The sequence below is a fragment of the Suncus etruscus genome, chromosome 5 (genome assembly GCF_024139225.1).
Source record: "Suncus etruscus isolate mSunEtr1 chromosome 5, mSunEtr1.pri.cur, whole genome shotgun sequence".
NCBI lineage: Eukaryota > Metazoa > Chordata > Mammalia > Eulipotyphla > Soricidae > Suncus > Suncus etruscus.
Window position 1 is genome coordinate 140,947,980 of NC_064852.1, and position 20,741 is coordinate 140,968,720.

The following is a 20,741-nucleotide window of genomic DNA, read 5'->3' on the forward strand; positions in this document are numbered from 1 at the left end:
ATTTAATATAAGAGATCTACTGTTATAGTAAAGTACTTTTTTACAACAAGAATGAAAAATTACCAGAAAAATTAAGGTCTTAGTGTCTAATATTTACTTTGGAGACAGATTTGGCTCTGTTATATCAAATCAGGTATAATGGTAGATTCTAATTTTAGCAGAATTTAGAAGTTCCCAATGTATACTTTAAAACTGGATGACCCACAAAACTCTAGGATAATTGTTTATCTAATAAGCAAAACAGAATACATGCCACTAAGGAATACACATAATTTACAAATTTGTTCCTTTATATTTATGCAGGCAATTTATCATGTTAAATAACAAGAACAAACTACAAGTTTTTTAAAATAGTAAACTAAAAATGATCACTTAATGCATGTTCAGAAAATATCTATAAGATTTAACATCTACTTATAATTTTCAAAGAGTCTAATAAATAATAAGTGTAAGGATTTTCTTTAACCTGAGTAAAGCTAAGAATTAGAGTAAAGTGATTTTATTCATTCATTCATTCATTCATTCATTGTTTTGGGCCATAGGTGGGTATAATCCAGGCTAATCCTACCTCGATACTAGGCTTCATTACTGGCTTGTTCAGGAGATTATATTAGGATGCTGTGGATTGAACTAGAATCAAATTCATGCAAGTTGAATGCCTTATAAGCTGTACTATCTCAGGCCCTGTAAAATCTTTATATGATAAAATATTAAATGAATTTTATTTTAAATTATGAAGAGACACAAAGTAATCAAAAGTTTATAGAGTTATAAGAATGAAATAAGGCAATAAAATGAGAGTCTGAGAACATGATTTGGCAATGCTGTGTAAACTTGTGAATAAAGTTTAAATAAATGAACCTAAGCAATCTTCCTCCATTACATATATATATATACAGAAAACTGCCAAATATATAACCATAACTGAACAAATTTTTATTTCACAATTGGATAACAGCAGAAGAAAATATTGTGAATTCTACTATAGATGGATATGAATAATTAAATATTGTCTGGTCCCCTATATCTACTATGTTGTCGAGTACACTTGGTGTACTTAGGAGTTACTTCTGGTGGGCTCAGGGAACCCAACATGAGTTGGGATAAAACATGAGTTGGCCATATGAAAGGCAAGTACGTTACACACTGAATATAAATCCACCTGTTCTCCCTTTCTGTCATGGATAACATATAAAATAGATAAGTGAAATAATATATATCTCTGTTATATGATGGATTGTCAGGGTGATTGTGGCAGACCAAAGCTTCGGAAATCTCACCAATTATATGTATTCTTTATGGGCATTTATGTAAAGTCACCCAAATTCTTTTGTGTTTAGTAACATTATGCTGGTAGTTTGAAAGTGCTATTATGAGAAAATGGCAAGAATTAGTAGTTAATGAAGATCAGTGTACTGTTTCACAAATCTACTTTTTCTAAAGAGCCGGTTGTTCATACTTACTGTATAAATCAATGATTAATCCGGAGACAATGGACTTTGCTATTACTATTACCTACTTCTCTCCTGTTTTTTTTTTCTTCAATTCCTTTGATCACAGTAAACAATCCTAAATTCCCTACTTGTCATTGACAATCTAACATAAAGTTTTTCACTGAGGTTTGGTTGTAGAAAAGAATATTGGTTACAGCATAGAACAGGGGAACTAGAGACAATGGAATTGTTTGATAAATTACTCAGATCTGCCCATCACTGGTGTTACAATTTCATTTTTCTTGCTCCTCCCCTATCTTTACAAGGAAAGCCTATTAAATTTCTATGCCATATATTTTTAATGGAGGCCAGTTTAATTCAAAAATTCTCTTGCAAATTGTTTTAGTACTTATTTTTAGCCAAAAACTCTTTAAAATGTCCATAAACTGAAAAAAAATTTCTTTATGAAATATCAAAAAATATTTGTAGTGTTCTCTACATTCAAGTATAGGTTGAGGACTTCTTTCATAAGAATGAATTGAGGGAGGACTTCAAGGGAAACTTCTCCTGTGCCTGTCTGTGTGTCTGAATACCTGAAGGACTCCTCAGAGGCCTAGGGAGCGCACCCCCAAAAAACTGCATTTTGAAGCTGCCCAATGAGTAAATTCTGGCTGTATTGGACTCACCGTCCAATAAGCTGAGCTCTCTGGTCTGCAGAGGCTCTGACCTGCTTGCCTTTGTTTATTCTGAGGACTTCAAGGGAAACTCCCCCTGTGCCTATCTGTGTTTCTGAATACCTGAAGGTCTCCTCAGAGGCCTAGGGAGCGCACCCTCAAAAAACTGTCAACTAGAGGCAGCAGAAGAGCGCAGCTGTGCACACTTTCTAACCAATGAACCCCACCACAACATGCAGGACAAACCACACTACAAGCGTGACAATGGGGAAACATCACAGGCAAACACCATGCACAGAGAATGAACTAAAGCTCAGATGACGTAATAAATTCCAGCCACCTGATTAACCTCTCAGATAAGGAACATAAAATAGCAATATGGAAGATGTTCGTAGAACTCAAAGAAAGCATAGATTGATCTGAACAGAACACAAGGACAAAAATCAGAAAACTCCAAACTGAAATAACAAATCAGAAAAACACAGTAGCTCAACTGAAAACCTCAATGGATGGCCTCTCCACCAGGGTAACAGAAGCTGAGGAAAGAATCGGAAGATGTGATGCAGAAAAACTCAACACAACAGAAGAAATTGGAAAAGAATCTTAAGACAAACGAACAGGCAATGGAAAAAGTACTCAAGGAATGCGAACAGATGAAAATGGAAGTCTTTGAAAAACTCAACAGAAACAACATAAGAATCATTGAAGTTTCAGAGACCCAGGTAGGAGATCTCCAGGAAGAATCAACTGTCAAAGATATCATCAAAGAGATACTCCCAGAGTTAAAGACTACATGCAATCAAATCCTGCATGCCTGAAGAGTACCAGCTATAAGAGACCCAAAGAAAAACACCCCAAGACATATCCTCGTTACAATGACAAATCCCACAGATAGAGATAGAATACTGAAAGCAGCAAGATCAAAAAGGGAAATTACATTTAAAGGAGCATCCCTAAGACTACAGCAGACATGTCAAGAGAAACTCTCAAGACCAGAACAGTAGTGGGATATTGTGACAAGACTGAATTAAATGACTGCCTCACTGAGAATATGCACCCAGCCCGACTCACATTCAGGTTTGAAAGAAGAATACATTGATTCATGGATAAACAACAGCTCAGAAACTTCACAGATGATAAACCAGCCTTAAAGGAAAAACTGACAGGTCTACTCTAAGACAAAAAAGACCAACAAACACAGCAAACTTATCTACAAAGATGACATTAAATCCTATGACAATCATCTCCCTCAATGTCAATAAACTAAATTCACCAATTAAAAGACACAGAGTGGCAAAATGGGTCAAAAAGATGAATCCAACCTTCTGCTGCCTACAAGAAACACACCTGAATAGTCAGAACAAAAATAGACAATATAAAAGGCTAGAGGAAAATCATCCAAGCAAACAACACCCTCAAAAAAGCTGGGTGCCCATATTAATATCTGATGACACCAACTTTATACTCAGAAAAGTGGTAAGGGACAAAGATGGACACTAGGTACTAATCAAGAGATATGTGCAACAGGAAGAAATCAGACTATTAAACATATATTCACCCAATGAGAGACCAGCAAATTTTCTAATACAATTACTGACAAATCTGAAGAAGAAATCAATAATAACACAATAAATGTGGGAGACCTCAACACAGCCCTATCAACACTTGATGGGTCAACCAGACTGAAACCCAACAAAAACATACTAGCCTTGAAAAGAGTAATGAAAAAAGAGGGCTAGTGTATATATATCCCAAAAAACCTGGATACACAATCTTCTCCAATGTACATGGGTCATTCTCCAGGATAGACTACATGCTGACACATAAAACATAACTCCATAAAATCAAAAATATAGAAATCTTGCAGGCTAACTTTGCTGACCACAAGGCTCTGAAATTAGATGTGAACTACAAAGGCACACAAAAGAAAAACTTTAACAATTGGAAATTAAACAGACTGCTACTGAACAACCAGTGGGTCCAAGATGAAATCACAAAGGAATCAAAACTTTCCTGGAAATAAATAATAATGAAGACACAAAATGCCAAAAACTATGGGACACAGCAAAAGCGGACCTGAGAGGAAAATTTATAGCTCTACAGCCACACATCAGGAAGGAAGAAGGGGCATACCTGAATAACTTAATGATGCAGCTCATAAAATTAGAAAATGACCAAAAAAAGGAACCAAAAATAGAGAGACAGCAGGAAATTACAAAGCTGAAAGCAGAACTCCATGAAGTGGAAAACAAAAAACAATCCAAAAGATCAATGAAAGCAGAAGTTGGTTCTTTGAAAAAATAAACAAGATTGATAAACCATTGGCAAAACTCACAAAGAAAGAGAGAGAGAAACATGATAACCCATATTAGAAATGAAAAGGGGGAGATCACGACAGATATTGCAGAGATTCAAAGGGTAATCAGAGACTACTTTGAGAAAATTTATGTTACTAAACATGAGAACCTAGAAGAAATGGAAAAATTCTTGGACACTTATAAACTTCCACATTAAAGTAAGGAGGATGTAGCATTTCTAAACACCCCATCACTACTAAGGAAATTGAAACTGTAATCAAACATCTGCCCAAAAAGAAAAGCCCAGGCCCAGATGGATTTCCTAATAAATTTTTTTAAATTTTTCAAGAGGAGCTACTATCAATCCGAGCCAAGCTCTTCCATGAAATTGAAAAAACGGGAACACTCCCAAACAGCTTTTATGAAGCCAACATCATCTTGATACCAAAACCAGACAGAGATGCTGCTAAAAAAGAAAATTATAGACCAATATCCCTGATAAATGCTGATGCAAAGATCTTCAACAAAATCCTGGCAAACAGGATCCAATGCATCATCAAGAAGATCATACACTAGGACCAAGTAGGTTTCATCCCTAGAATACAAGGATGGTTTAACATACGTAAATCTATCAAAATCATACACAACATCAACAAGAAGAAAAATAAAATCACATGATCATATTAATAGACGCAGACAAAGCATTTGATAAGGTCCAACACCCATTCTTGATCAAAACTCTTAGCAATATGGGAATGGAAGGAACCTTCTCAATCTAGTTGAAGCCATCTACTACAAGCCAATGGCAAATATTATCCTCAATGGAGAAAAACTAAAGCCTTTGCTCTAAATTCTGGTACAAGACAAGGCTGTCTGCTCTCACCATTTCTCTTCAACATAGTACTGGAAATTCTTGCTCTAGCAATCAGGCAAGAAAAAGATACAAGGGAATTCAGAGAGGAAAGGAAGAAGTCAAGCTCTCATTATTTGCAGTCGACATGATACTCTACTTAGAAAACCCTAAAGACTCTACCAAAAAGCTTTTAGAAACAACAGACTCATATAGCAAGGTGGCAGGCTACAAAATTAACACAGAAAAATCAATGGCCTTTTTATACACCAATAATGATAGGGAAGAGAAGGAAGTCAAGAAGGCAATCCCATTGACAATAGTGTCACATAAACTCAAACATCTTGGAGTCAAGTGACCAAAGACGTGAAGGACCTATACAAAGAAAACTATAAAACCCTGCTCCAAGAAATAAGAGAGGACATACGGAAATGGAAACACATACCCTGCTCATGAATTGGCAGGATTAACATCATTAAAATGGCAATACTCCCCAAAGGATTATATAGATTTAATGCCATCCCCTTAAATATACCCATGACATTCTTCAAAAAAGTGGTTCAAACATTTCTGAAGTTCATCTGGAACAATAAACACCCTTGAATAGCTAAAGCACTCCTAGGGAAAAGGAAAATGGGAGGCATTACTTTCCCCAACTTTAAACTGTACTACAAAGCAATAGTTATCAAAACAGCATGGTATTGGAATAAAGACAGACCCTCAGATCAGTGGAATAGGCTTGAGTTCTCAGACAATGTTCCCAAGACATACAACCACCTTATTTTTGACAAAGGAGCAAGAAATCCTAAGTGGAGCAAGGAAAACCTCTTCAACAAGTGGTGCTGCCAGAACTGGTTAGCCACTTGCAAAATAGCAAACATAGACCCACAGTTAACATCATGTATGAAGGTAAAATCCGAATGGATTAAAGACCTTGATATCAGACCTGATACCATAAGGTATATAGAACAACACGTAGGTAAAACACTCCATGACATAGAGACTAAAGGCATCTTCAAGGAGGAAATTGCACTTTCCAAACAAGTGGAAACAGAGATCAACAGAGGGGAATACATTAAGCTGAGAAGCTTCTGCACCTCAAAAGACATAGTGCCCAGGATACAAAAGCCACCCACTGAGTGGGAGAAACTATTCACCCAACACCCATCAGATAAGGGACTAATATCCAAGATATACAGGGCACTGACAGAACTTTACAAGAAAAAAACATCTAATCTCATAAAAAATGGGGAGAAGAAATGAACAGATGCTTTGATAAAAAAGTAATACAAATGGCCAAAAGACACATGAAAAAATGCTCCTCATCACTAATCATCAGGGAGATGCAAATCAAAATAAGGATTAGATAACATCTCACACCACAGAGATTGGCATACATCACAAAGAATGAGAACAATCAGTGCTGGTGGGGATATGGAGAGAAAGGAACTCTTAGTCACTGCTGGTGGGAATGTCGTCTAATCCAACCTCTATGGAAAGCGATATGAAGATTCCTCCAAAATCTGGAAATTGATTTCCCATTCTACCCAGCTATTCCACTCCTAGGGATATACCCTAAGAACACAGAATACAGTACAAAAACCCCTTCCTCACACCTATATTTATTGCAGCACTATTCACAATAGCCAGGCTCTGGAAACAACCAAGATCCCCTTCAACAGATGAATGGCTAAGGAAATGGTGGTACATATACACAGTGGAATATTATGCAGCCATCAGGAGAGATGAAGTCATAAAATTTTCCTATAAATGGATGTACATGGAATCTATCATGCTGAGTGAAATAAGTCAGAGGGAGAGTGAGAGAGAGAGAGACGCAGAATATTCTCACTCATCTATGGGTTTTAAGAAAAATAAATGTCATTTTTGCAACAATCCCCAGAGACAATGAGAGGAGGGCTGGAACTTCCAGCTCACTGCATGAAACATACCACAAAGAGTGGTGAGTGCAGTTATAGAAATTACTACACAGAGAACTACCGTAATCATGTGAATGATTGAGGGAACTGGAACGCCTGTCTGGAGTACAGATGGGGTGGTGTGAGATGGAGGGAGATTTGGGACATTGGTGGTGGGAATGTTGCACTGGTGAAGGGGGTGTTGTTTACATGACTGAAACCTCATAACAATCATATATGTAATCAAGATGTTTAAATAAAGAAAAAGAAAAGACTTCCAGATCTAATAAAGGTTTTATGAGAGATAAACTTTTAATAACAAAAAGAATGAATTGGGAAAAATTCTGAAATCAGGACGTTAGCTTTGTGTGTGTGTATGTGTGTGTGTGTGTGTGTGTGTGTGTGTGTGTGTTTGGGTCACACCTGTCAGTGTGCAGGGGTTTCCTTCTTGCTCTGCGCTCAGAAATTGTTCGTGATATGCTTGGGGAATCATATAGGATGCCAGAAATCGAACCCAGTCCATCCTGGGTCAGCACGTGCAAGGCAAACGCCCTACCGCTATGCTATCTGTCCAGCCCCATTTTTATATTATTTTTAATAGTAGTAGCTTTATATTAAGTATATCTTATTAAACATCTATGTAGTTTGCTATTAAATGCAGTTTCTCTAACTTATTTGCATAATTATAGTAATTATATAGAATTATAGAGAAAGTAATTCTTACTTATAAATCTTTCCTCTTCATTATCTCATTTAATCTTCCCCTCCATTCTTAATTCAATGTAAGCATTCAAGTTTATAGAGGTATGTCATACAAAAATAACACCATTTATTTGTTATAAAAGATAGGCTTAAAAGTAAGTTGCTTAGCTCTACTAATTCTCTTCCAATTCTTCTTTATTAAAACTTTTAAATTATCATCAAAAAGTATTTATTGTGACAGATATATTTCATCATAATTCACTTGAGCATATTTCTAGTGATTTTTTTAGTTGCTTTGCTAAGTTACTAATCATATCAGAATGTACAATTTGGAAACCCAAGCTCTGATCTTAGCAGGAAGAGTTATGTTGTGTATAGTGATGACCAGGTGACAGATTGTCAGGGATTTGTTAGTGACAATAAAAGGCCTTTTCTTATCAATGTGATTTATATTATGTCTATGCAAATAGAGATGTCACCTCTAACTAGTAGTTTTGGACAGGGAAGCTTTATGATGTTGTGGATATAGGATTAGTGAAAATTTCTGTTAGCCTCTTCCCTCATTTGAGTAAACTTTGACATGCTGAATTTGTATAAGGCTTTATTGCTTTTAATTTATTTATATGATAATATTATAGATAAATAATATATAGTTTTAGTTATGTAAATGTTTACTATATAAATATACAAATGATATATAATTATATATTTGAAACTAGAAGAGCATTTCTTTTTATTTTCCTTTTATTCCCCCCACCCACCCTCTTTTTTTTTTTGGCCACATTCAACAATGTACAAGGGTTGCAATAGTTAGGCTTTTGGGGAACAATCTACTACCAAAGTTAAGCTTCTTGATTGCAAATCATGTTATACCAGGCCATTGGTCTATCCCTTCAGTCCAAGAATATTCTTTTTCTTTTTTGCTTAATTGTGTGCATGTGTGTGTGTGTGTGTTTGTGTGTGTGTGTGTTTTCTGGCCACACCTCGTGGTACTCAAGATTTAGTCCTCACTCTGAACTTAGAGAATCCTTCCTGGTAGTACACAATGGACCATGTGGGGTGCTGGATATGAAACCGGGTTTGCTGCATTTAGACAAGAGACTTACCCACTCAAATATTTCTCTAGACCAAGAACTCAACTATTGATCTTGACCTTCTTTTTATGTGAGTTCATGCATCTTAGAATATTCTTTGAATCAGGGGCTGGAGAGATAGCATGGAGGTAAAGCGTTTGCCTTTCATGCAAGAGGTCATCGGTTCGAATCCCAGCGTCCCATATGGTCCCCCGTGCCTGCCAGGAGCAATTTCTGAGCATGGAGCCAGGAGTAACCCCTGAGCACTGCCGGGTGTGACCCAAAAACCACAAAAAAAAAAAAAGAATATTCTTTGAATCTGTCACAATTTATCACTCTCCCATGAGAGATCCTTCTGGTCCTTCACTAAATTTGAAAAATACCTATAAGCTCTTAAACTAGCAGCATGGGATACTTTCTTTCTCATGAGCATCAATTATTGGATATACTCAGAATTTCTAAGGGGATCAAATTAAATATCACTTGATTCACTCTTCAGGACCATTTCTTAAGCAAAGTTTTACTCTTGTTTTCTCATCTATGAATCAGTTCCCATAAAAAATAAAAAAAGAATCTTTGGACATTTATAGAACTGAGTTGTATTATCAGAATCATTTGACTTTCCTCTAAAAGAAATACTATTGCACTAATTCAAATATATGTTAAAATAACATTTAGCAGGATCTCAAATAAATGCCTCATGACTTTCATTGGTAATCTTGCTATGGAAAAATCAGATGGAAACATAGATTGGTACATTTTTATTTATTTTAAATAAGTAAATGCTATAATACAAATAACTTAATTCACAATAGACCATTGGTTTTTTCCATAAAAAATGAACCAAGGGTTCTCTACATTCAAGTATAGGTTGAAGACTTCCTATAAGAATGAATTGGGAGGGGCTGGGAAGGTGGCGCTAGAGGTAAGGTGTCTGCCTTGCAAGTGCTAGCATAGGACAGACAGCGATTCGATCCCCCAGCGTCCCATATGGTCCCCCCAAGCCAGGGGCGATTTCTGAGTGCATAGCCAGGAGTAACCCCTGAGCATCAAACGGGTGTGGCCCAAAAACCAAAAAAAAAAAAAATGAAAAGAAAAGAATGAATTGGGAAAAATTCTAAAATCAGGACGTTAACTGTGTGTGTGTGTGTGTGTGTGTGTGTGTGTGTGTGTGTGTGTGCGCGCGCGCTTTTATAAAGGAAACTGTAAAGTAAACGAATATGTTTATCTCATCTATTTTCAGTTCCTGATGATGTGTTTGCTCAAAATTACATATGGAAAGGTTCGTACAATTTCAAAGGAAGAAAACAACCCATGACCTTGACAGTAACTAATTTCAATGCTTCCACTGGGAGAGTGAATGCAACGCTGAGTAACAGCAACATGGAACTCCTCCTCTCAGGTAAGACATTAAAAACCAGCATGCCATGTGCCTTTTTTCCATCATTATTATTTTTGCATTGTAATGCTCTTAGAATTTATTAAAAATAAGACTTGTTTGCATCAGGGTTGATGTAGAATTACTATGCCAATACATAACTCTAAAACAAAGTTCCACCAGTATTTTTTTAATGTTGCTAAAAGGAGCCATGTTAACATGTTTCTATCAAAAACATTTCATGATATATTTCAAGAGTTATAGGTAATAAACTAATCTGTGACTGTTTAGAAAATTAGCAGACTTAAGTGTCCTAATATTTTACAGGGGTATATAAAAGCCAGGAAGCTCGTCTAATGCTACACATCTATTTTATTAAAGTACCAACTCAGGCTGCTGTCAAGAAAATGAAGGAGGAAAATTGGGCAATGGATGGCTTTGTAAGTATGGTTCCTTAAGTCTGACACTAATTATAATGAAAATTCTGTGGAGGTTATTGTTTAGTTAAGGAAACTTACTGGGGCTGGAGTGGTGGTGCAAGCAGTAGGGCATTTCCTTGCACACACCAACCTAGGATGGACCGCGGTTCAATCCCCTGATTTCCAATATGGTCCCCCAAGCTAGGAGCAATTTCTGAGCGCACAGCTTGGAGTAACCCTGAGCATCACTGGGGATGGCGCGAAAACAACAACAACAACAACAAAAACTCTTACTGGGACCTGAGCGGTGATGCAGTGGTAGGGTGTTTGCCTTGCACATGGCTGACCTAGGACTGATGGTGATTGGATCCCTGTGTCCCTGTATGGTCCCCCGGGGCCAGGAATGATTTCTGAATGCATAGCCAGGAGTAATCCCTGAGCATCACCGGGTGTGCCCCCCAAAAGAAAACTTTTACTTTATGAATTGACTTCAGTTAAGTTAAGCACAATATGATTATCTAGTCCTAAGCATATATTATATATCAACTCATATATTTGATAGAAATAAGACAATTATTATATTAGATTAGTTATTTAGATATAAAAGAATTTGGCATAAATATGAATCTTAAGGTTCAAACCTGGAATTACTAGTTCTTGAAAAATTTAGCTTACTTTGAAAAGTTTGAGTTTTTCACCTGTTTCATCAAAATGTATTTTGCCTGCTTGAGGTCAGAGCGAGAGTGCAGCGGTAGTGCTTTTGCCTTGCATGCGGCTGACCCAGGACAGACCAGGTTCGATACTCTATGTCCCATATGGTCCCCCAAGCCAGGAGCGATTTCTGAGTGCATAGTCAGGAGTAACCCCTGGGTGTCACCGGTGTGGCCCACAAACCAAGAAAAAACTGTATCTTGCTTGCAAAATTGTTAATTAAATTAAATTTGTATTTAATTTAATCTTGGTCTACCTGGTCTAATTCAACCTGATTCTTAAGGCATATGGAATTTATTATATATAATAAGTTTATTATTTAAAATGTATTTATAATTATAATAAAATACACAAGAAAAATATGTAAACTTATTGCACTGAAATTTAAATTTTATTACCTTTATGAATGTGAGTTATGAAACGAAAATTATGTGAGCTGATTTCTCCGGGGACCTTCTTGCCAAACTCTCCATGTGGTGTCCCTATGACTTCATTTGTGTAAATTGAGTTAGGGGTAGGGTTACAAATATGAATATAAGTATAAATAAATATTAATATATGAATATAAATAAAATAGAAAAGTTATAAATAAAAGGAAAGTCGAAGTCACAAGTATTATGTTCATGTGAAGTCCATCCAGATTCTTACTGATAAAAGGAAAAGGAACAGAAAAACATGAGAGCACTGACCATATCTCTCAAATAAGGAGTCTTCATTTACCAGGAGATTATACAGGGATTAAGACACTTCACTTTGTTGTTGTTTTTGTTTTGTTTTGCTTTTTTGCTTTGTTTTTGGGTCACACCTGTGCTCAGTGCTCAGGGGTTACTCCTGGCTCCACATTCAGAAATAGCTCCTGGCAGGCTCTGGGGACGATATAGGACACCGGGATTCTAACCAATGACTTTCTGCATGAAAGGCAAACTCCTTACCTTCATGCTATCTCTCCAGCCCCACTTACTTCATTTTTGACCATACTAAATTTAATCTGATAACCATATCTGGTCCTTTGGGTCTACAACACAAGGTCAAGGGTCTCAGAGCAACCTGGTTTGGCCTAGAAACACCATTAAAAAACAATCAAAAAATTTCATTACATTAAAGACCTAACAGGAAACACATTCATAAATAGGCCCTAAGTTTTATTGTTGAAAAGTTCATGTCCATCCTTTCTCACTATCTGAACCATTATAAATAGAATGGTGGGTTGAATAATGTCTTCAACACTTTGATTAATTGGGTTGTTTCACCTAGGCAACAGAATGAATTTACTCATTAAAATATGAGAATCTGAGCTATTCTTTTAAAAAAAGTTTTTCTTTAAAAAATCATTCCTAGAGAATGTTTTCTAAAAATAAAAGAATGCATCACTTGCTATAAAATGTCAGACTTCCTTGAAAAGTTGATATAGTATTTTGCTGTGGATGGTGAAGATTTAAGTTGTTTTTCCTTTAACAAAACTAAAAAATGATTATATGACTTAGATAGCTGATTAAAAATATGTTCAACAAATTTATTGTAAACATATTGCCTTGATATGTATTGATTCATATCATAACAATAAAATAGTACAAAGCTCATATTCTCTTCATATAGATTTGATACTTATGAAAGTTTCTTATAATATTTATTATTTATATAATTAGGAAAATAGCAAAATATATGGGCAGAACAAATATTGAGTTATTTTTCTGAAATTGCATTAGTTGTAGGGACTATACTAGATTGAGATAGACGACTAAGCTAGCAATCACATTTCTGTAAAGGTGTTTTATTGGGGGGTACAAGATGGAGACAAGGGCTACTGTAAAGTTTTCTATCCTTGAGTGATTTTAGAAACTGAACTATGGCAAAGTGCAAATATGCCCCTTCACACTTTTTAAACAGGCCTACTAAGATGTAATTCAAGCACAACTATAGCTATCCTATAATTCACTTATTTACATATAATAGGTTTACATATTTATATTATATGTATATATTCATATACCTACCACTTATTTATATTTAGAAATTTTTATCATCTTATAAGAAAGTCCATCCCAAGAGTCAACTCACCCTTTTCCTAATTTTTATCCAGCACTAAGCAATCACTAATTTTCAATTTTTATAGGAGTTCTTGTTTCAGAATTTTATACAAATAGAATCAGTTAATAGGGCTATTAAGTCCTTTTTTTGAGTATAGTAAGAAGCATGCTAGTTGAGGCTTGTTGAGGCTCTTATCATTTTTACTCACAGTCCAATCCCAAAGCAAATAATAGAATTGAATCTAACTCAAAAACTCTTTCTTTCATAACATTGGAAAAATGTTAACACACGCTGAATATTAATTTAATTTATAAAGAAAAGCATAATAAGATTTTACTTTTCACTGATCTTTGCCTCATTGTCTCATCATATTGGTGTCTTGTGACAAAAGGTTACTTTTCTAAGTTCAGTCTACATATCCATATAACTATGTGAACACGACCTTTTCATTACCACTATCATAATTATTTTTAAAAGTTAAATTTATATCTTTTTATTATTATTTTTGGGCCAGGGGTTTGACGCTCAGGGGTTACTCCTGGCTCTGTGCTCAGAAATCACTCCTTGCTTGGGGGACCATATGAGACTCCAGGGATTGAATTGTGGTCCATCCTAGGCTAGCACTGGCAAGGCAGCCGCTTTACCACTCCAGCCCCAAATTTATATCTTGATGAAATAAAATGAGACAAATATGCTCAGTGTTCTATTTTCATAGGAATAAGATATGGAAAAAGGAACAGTGTATAGTTCTTTTTTCCAAAAAGCACATTTCAGATTGAACCTGAATATTTATCAAGATCAACAAAATATTGTTGCAGGCTATCTTTAGATTTAATCAAACTTATAAATATTTCTAGGTTTCTGCTGAGCCTGATGGAGCTACATATGTATTTCAAGGATTTATTCAAGGCAAAGATTATGGGCAATTTGGGCTACAAAGACTGGGTAATGTATTCGGTTGCATTTTCACATATTTTCTTTATTAGTTCAGACATTCTAGAAAAATACTGTGGAATCTGAACATCAGGAACACTGCCTATATTTTGAATTTTGCATTGTCAGGAATATACTTAGATATGTTTGATAACATTTTAGATTACCACATTCTTCAAAATGTTGATTTTCGATCTGCCAGCTCTGCACAATATTTGGGATTTCATCTCTTTCTAATAAACATGACATAATACCTTGCCCTTAAGCAAGTAAGAAGCAGAACATAGTGATAGGGACATAAAAGAAAAGATTAAACTGTAAATTATTTTATCTCCTATGATCTAAAATATTTATCTTCAGTTGAATATTGTTATAATTTTCTTATTCCTCCAATATAAGGTCGCATTTTCAGAAACACCTACGACTTACAATAGGAAGTAGCTGGGCACAGAGCCCTTCGGTTTTTTTAGGCCTATTTTTGGGTGAAAACCATAGGTTTTGTCATAATTATATCAAATTATTTAAACATATGTGCATTATTTCATGGCTTTGATTGTATTTATTTATGAACATAAATTTTATGTATAATATTCCCAAGGAATACCAAGTCTCAGTAAGGTATTGTTATATTAAAGCAAATAATAAATGTAGGCTTCAAAGCTTCTAAGTGACACTTAGGCTAAAATTTTCACTTCTTCGAACTTTGCATAAATATGAGTCATTAGAAAAGTCAAATATAAAAGAAAGTACTGATGTTTTTCAAACCTGGGTTAAGGTATAGCTTAGTTGAATATAACATTAAAAAAGGAAAATTAGCTTTCTCTAATTGAACAATAATAATCTGATGCCATTTCAGTTCATGTCTTGCTTAAAATTGTGTTAGTTTTCGAAACAGGATAAAACATTCATTAACACAGTACATTAACACAGTCGCGTAATTGAATGCAAGATGTTTTCACATAATATTCCCAAAAGCATCTCAAACACTACATGTCTAAAACAGAACCTATAAAAAAGCGATTTCTTTCTGCAAAAGAACTGTTCGTTATTTCCTCTTCTCCCACAAGTCCCTGTGCCAAAACATTGACAAACCTGATCGGACTCATTTCCTAGTTTGCTAATGTCATTGCTATTTACTCAGTCCCAACCAGAACACATCTAATCCTGTGCCTTCTTACCTCTTACATCAGCACAAACAAGTTCTGATGTTTTCAACCTAAATGATCTCTTAACTCAATCTTTTCATGATTTCCCATGTGCTTTAGTTCATATCCTAATTTCCTTTTTCAATCTAGGATTTTGCTACAACATTCCAACTCATTCTGATCTGAGCCAGGACTCCCATAAATGTATACCACTCTAGTCACTATTATTTCTCATTAATGGATTGTTCGCTTTTAACCAATTTATTTTAGTTGCCCATTATTATAGGTGAATAACATTTTTGAGCTCTAAACCTTTATTTGTATGACCTTTAAGAGTCTAGTCATAATTTACCACTGTAGCCTTTTTGATATCTTGAATGTCCTTTTCATGTAGATATGACCAATGCTTGTCACACCTTAATAAATGTCACTTAACTTGACCCAATATTCTCTTCCATTCATTTTTCTATTAATTCGTCAATGACAAGATGCCTAAAAAACATTTTTAGCTATTAAATGATGAGATTATTTCTTCTCTTCATAAATCACAGTACTCAGGATAGTTGCTTTCTGTGTCAATTATCTATAATACCCTTCGCATCTTTCTTTTGTTGCACCAACTACTTAATTTAGACACTATTTTGTATTCTGTGTATATTTTTCCTCTGAACATTTCCCAGGGGGAAAAATGATTTTTATCTAATGGGTATTGTGCAGAAGTATGTGGAAATGAGTTGTAAGAGTTCTAAAGAAAAGAGTTTTTCTTTACCAGATGTATTTCTAAGTACATGTTTCCAGAAGGAAGTCAATAACATGCTAATTAAAATATAAAAATTAATTATGATAAAAGTGTTGTTCTATTTATAATTTATTTTTTTATATTTTAGGACTGAATATGTCAGAAGGTTCAAATTCCTTAAATCAGCCTCATGGTACAAATAGTAGTTCCGTGGCCATTGCTATTCTTGTGCCTTTTTTTGCACTTATATTTGCAGGATTTGGATTTTATCTTTATAAACAAAGGTGAGTTTGTTGATCTTAAAAATGCAAATATATTCCCACTCTAACTTCCATATTCTTTTTTTCAATCTCTAATTGAATTCTAGTTATTTTTTCGATCTCTGAGATTCTAATGTTTTTTTTGAATGGGGGGTGCTAAAATTCTATTTGCCAATCATCATCACCGTTGTAGAAAACCTTATTTTCTATGACTTTCAGTCATTTTCATATACACAACACAAATTGCTTTATTAAGTTGCACAGATTCAAAAGAACCCTTCTTCCTCTTTCTTGTCAGTTTCCTGTTACATGACTAATTGTGCAAGTTATTTTTCATTATCCATAATAAGGCAGTAGAGATACCAAATCTAGGTTAAAGTTGAAATTGAAAAGGTGATGTCAGCTGTCAGATATGCTTAAGTAGCTTGGCAAATACTGTGTCCAAACCTCTTACTTCATATGACAATACTGGCCAGTTTACCCAAAGAGGCATATTTCAAAATATTCTGAACATCTCATTGATTTTCTACTTGTTTTTAAGATTATGCATTTAACATGTCAGGAATACTGTATAAACAAATTATTATTGACTCATGTTAATGAAGGGGATTCCTTTAAGTCACTGTGATTTTACTTATCTAGAAGAATTGATGTTTCTGCTATTGTAATTATATATGTAATACAAAGGAGTGAAATATTATTCATTCAAATTGTGTCATTAGCTATATTTGACAAGAGTAGGTTGAAAATATGTAGCCATGTACTTGCTGTCAATTAAAGAAGCAGTGTTATGAAAATCAACTAATAATTCATGGATAAAATGCACAAAACAAATTAGTTATTATATTAATGTACATAAGCATTTGAGATCTATATTATTTTTGTACAAAAAAGATGAAAATCACATGTATGTGACTTAAGCAATAGTAAAGCATGTTAAAAGTTTTTCTTGCACATGGATTACCTGATTTGATCCTAGTATTCCATATGATTCCTTCAGCATACCAGGACTAAGTTAGGAGCTTAGAGCCAGAATAACTCCTAAACATCACAGATCTGGCCTCAGAACAAAAACAAACTAAAACCACTTATTTTAGATAAATTTGTCTTAAGCATTAAGTCCCACAAACAGGCCAAGAAAGTTTTCCTTTGTTATACTAAAAATATCAGTAAATTTAATGAAATTATATTAGAAATAAGCATAAGTATAGTGAAATTAAGGCAGTAATTCAAGACTAGGTCTTTAGACTAGTCATTGTTGTTAGTCTCCATCCAACCTGCTAAGACAGAAAACATACAATCATCAACATTAGGAAAATACTTTTCTAATTGATGTACAATTAATTAATTTTCTTTGATAGTTTTGCTTATATGCTATAACATATCTCATTTTTAAAAAATTTATTATGTTTCTGGGATCATACCAGTATCCTTTCCAGTAAGATCTCAGCATTGTCTAGTTCCCTTACATCCTTCTTAACATGCAGTATAATCTCCTATTTCTAAGAGATGATAAAATTTTATCTCCACAGAGATGATTTACCATATTATAATAATTGTTTTAATTGGAATTATTCTCTTAAAGTGAACCCTTGTCTCCTTTGATAGTAACGATTTCCCTTTTCATTAAAATTACACTTATTACTCTCCATTGTTTCTTTTTAAATTATTAATTACATTTTACTACATTATGAAGTTCACAAAGCTAATGACTTTTGTTTACTTATTAAAATATTCATCAGGAAACAGAGAGATAGTCCTGTGATTAGGCGCTTGCCATGCATGTGGTAGACTTGAGTTGGATCATCTGTACCTCACATGTTCACTAATGTCCATCAGGAGTGATCCATGAGCACAGAGCCAGGAGGAAGCCATGAGCACCATTATGGTGGCATAAAAGCTAGAAAACTAGTAGGATTATGTCTGACATATACTAGATGCTCAGTTAATATTGTATGAGGTAATGAGATGAAATTTTATTGTTATAATTAATTTATATGAGATATAGAAATGTATAATGAATTGTCATGGTGATAATATACTATAGATATAATAGTGTTCAATCGGTGATATATATATATATATACATATAAAACTAGGTATATATGTAATAAAAATCACTTGGAATTTAAAGTGGCAATTAATTTCCATTAGCAATGACAACTGTAATGGTAATAAATTGTTTCAGTGCAATTTCTGATGAAAGTTAACCCAGAACTAATGAATGTTTTCATCAACAGGACTGCACCCAAAACACAATACACAGGATGTTCAGTTCATGAAAATAACAACGGCCAAGCAGCTTTTGAAAACCCCATGTACGACACCAACGCAAAGTCAGTTGAAGGGAAGGCAGTGCGCTTTGATCCAAACTTGAACACTGTCTGCACAATGGTATAACCTGGCAACCCTTTGCCTTCTTCAGAAGCTTGGAAATTGATACACAAAACAGTGCACACACTTAGTTCACTGCTAAACAATTTAAAGCACACTTTTCAGGACTTGCTGGGTCACCTTTTCCTGAGGAATGATAGAGAAGAGTGTTTTTTCATAAACTGGACTAGAATTCTTCTTCATGTTTACCGTGGAGAGTTTTACAGAAATTTGGCTGCACTCTGAGAGTGCTTCCTCACAGTTTATTTGCTTTTTTTAAAAGGAGATTATTCTAAAACATAAACTTATTTGCATATATTGGAGGAGCATCCACTATCAGTATTTCTGTGCTTTATAAACTATATTAGAGGGACTGGGTTTAAAACAAAAAGATATAGGGTAGAAATTAAGAGCTATACTTACAAGAGTCAATAGATCACTGAATTCTCTTTAACCACATGCTACACCATGCCCATAGGTCTGTACTTCATACCACTTTATCCACACTGTTGTTTTCTTATGGAGTCATTGTTTTCCTCATTTTCAGTTCTTGTAAGACTGGGTAATGCTTTCTAATGTCTTTGAGTTCATTTATTCCACTAAGGAGGTGAAATTCCCCATCTTGATTTGACTAGCTGAGTTTTCTTGTTCAGTATCATATTGCTCTACCAATGGAAAACTCATTCCACTGTCCTCTCAATTTCCCCGTCATGTTGTAATCAATATCATTTGGTAGACCACAAAATTTTCTTTCACTCCTTCATTCCGTATGTTATTACTTAGAAACCACTTATGCTGGCAAAACTCTGTGTTAATGATGATTTTGTGATTATCTGAGACACCAAACTTACCATTTTTTATTAAACTATCAAATGTCTCTGGGAAAAACACTGTCTATTTAATTACTGATCAATCTAATATGTCTTTCTTTTGACCGATCAGATTTTATTTATAAAAGTATTCTGACATTTTTCAATTTAACAATATCTGATTAGATAAATATATTTTGAAACAATGGTTAAATATTTGTAAACATCTAAAAATATACATACATTTTCTAAAGCTGTAGAGTTACCAAATTTTCATATATTTGAATGTTTATCTACTCATAATCTTAAAATGTTGATTTCTGTTATGAGAGACATGGTGGAAAGTTCTCAGTGGCTCATTTATAATCAGATCACAATAATGCCAGCATCTTGATTTCACAGGTCATTGTCTTCCTTTTTAGAGCATATTTTACTCCATTGAATAGATGATGTATCCAGTGTCACCTCTGTTATTGTTTTTTTCTTTAATATGGATAACTCTGTGAACAGTCTCCGGTTTTGTTTGTATATATCATGAGACAGAGTGCCTAAGAAAAATCATTGCACCCGGAACAGTGCTGCTAGGATCTTTCTCTGCCACAGTTAGTGATTTTTCTTGTAAACCACATTGGAGATACTTTGTTTTGGAAATTCATCTAATTTTCTCAACATTGTACTCTACTGACAGGATGCTGTTTTAAATTTTCTGCCATCATTTATTTATTCTCGTTTCTTCAAATGACTGCAATAACAATGATTCCTTCATTAATGTTAAGGTTAATACATTTAAGATTTGTTTAAACAATGTTTCTTCTGCAACTGGCTACTCCTCTTATATTAATGCATACACTTTTGTAAAGAAGTATATTTTTATGAAAAAAAGAACTTTGTAAAAGTATGATGTAAATTTTCAGTGCAATGTAAACAAAATAAAAATGGATAATTGCTTTTGTAAAATGTGTATTCTTTTCAAAATTGTTAGTAGTGACTAGTTAGTA

At 34.4% G+C, this 20,741-nt stretch overlaps 1 protein-coding gene across 1 annotated transcript in view; it reads left to right on the plus strand.

The window, feature by feature from the left end:
- CSMD3 (CUB and Sushi multiple domains 3) overlaps positions 1-20,036 on the plus strand; it is a 1,236,222-nt gene extending 1,216,186 nt beyond the window's left edge. Inside the window, exons 67-71 of the mRNA XM_049773958.1 lie at positions 10,192-10,350; positions 10,654-10,766; positions 14,342-14,429; positions 16,450-16,585; positions 18,802-20,036. Of these exons, the coding sequence (XP_049629915.1) occupies positions 10,192-10,350; positions 10,654-10,766; positions 14,342-14,429; positions 16,450-16,585; positions 18,802-18,961 (656 nt within the window). The 3' untranslated portion in view covers positions 18,962-20,036. The remainder of the gene's footprint in view (positions 1-10,191; positions 10,351-10,653; positions 10,767-14,341; positions 14,430-16,449; positions 16,586-18,801) is intronic.
- Positions 20,037-20,741: the final 705 nt, after the last annotated feature.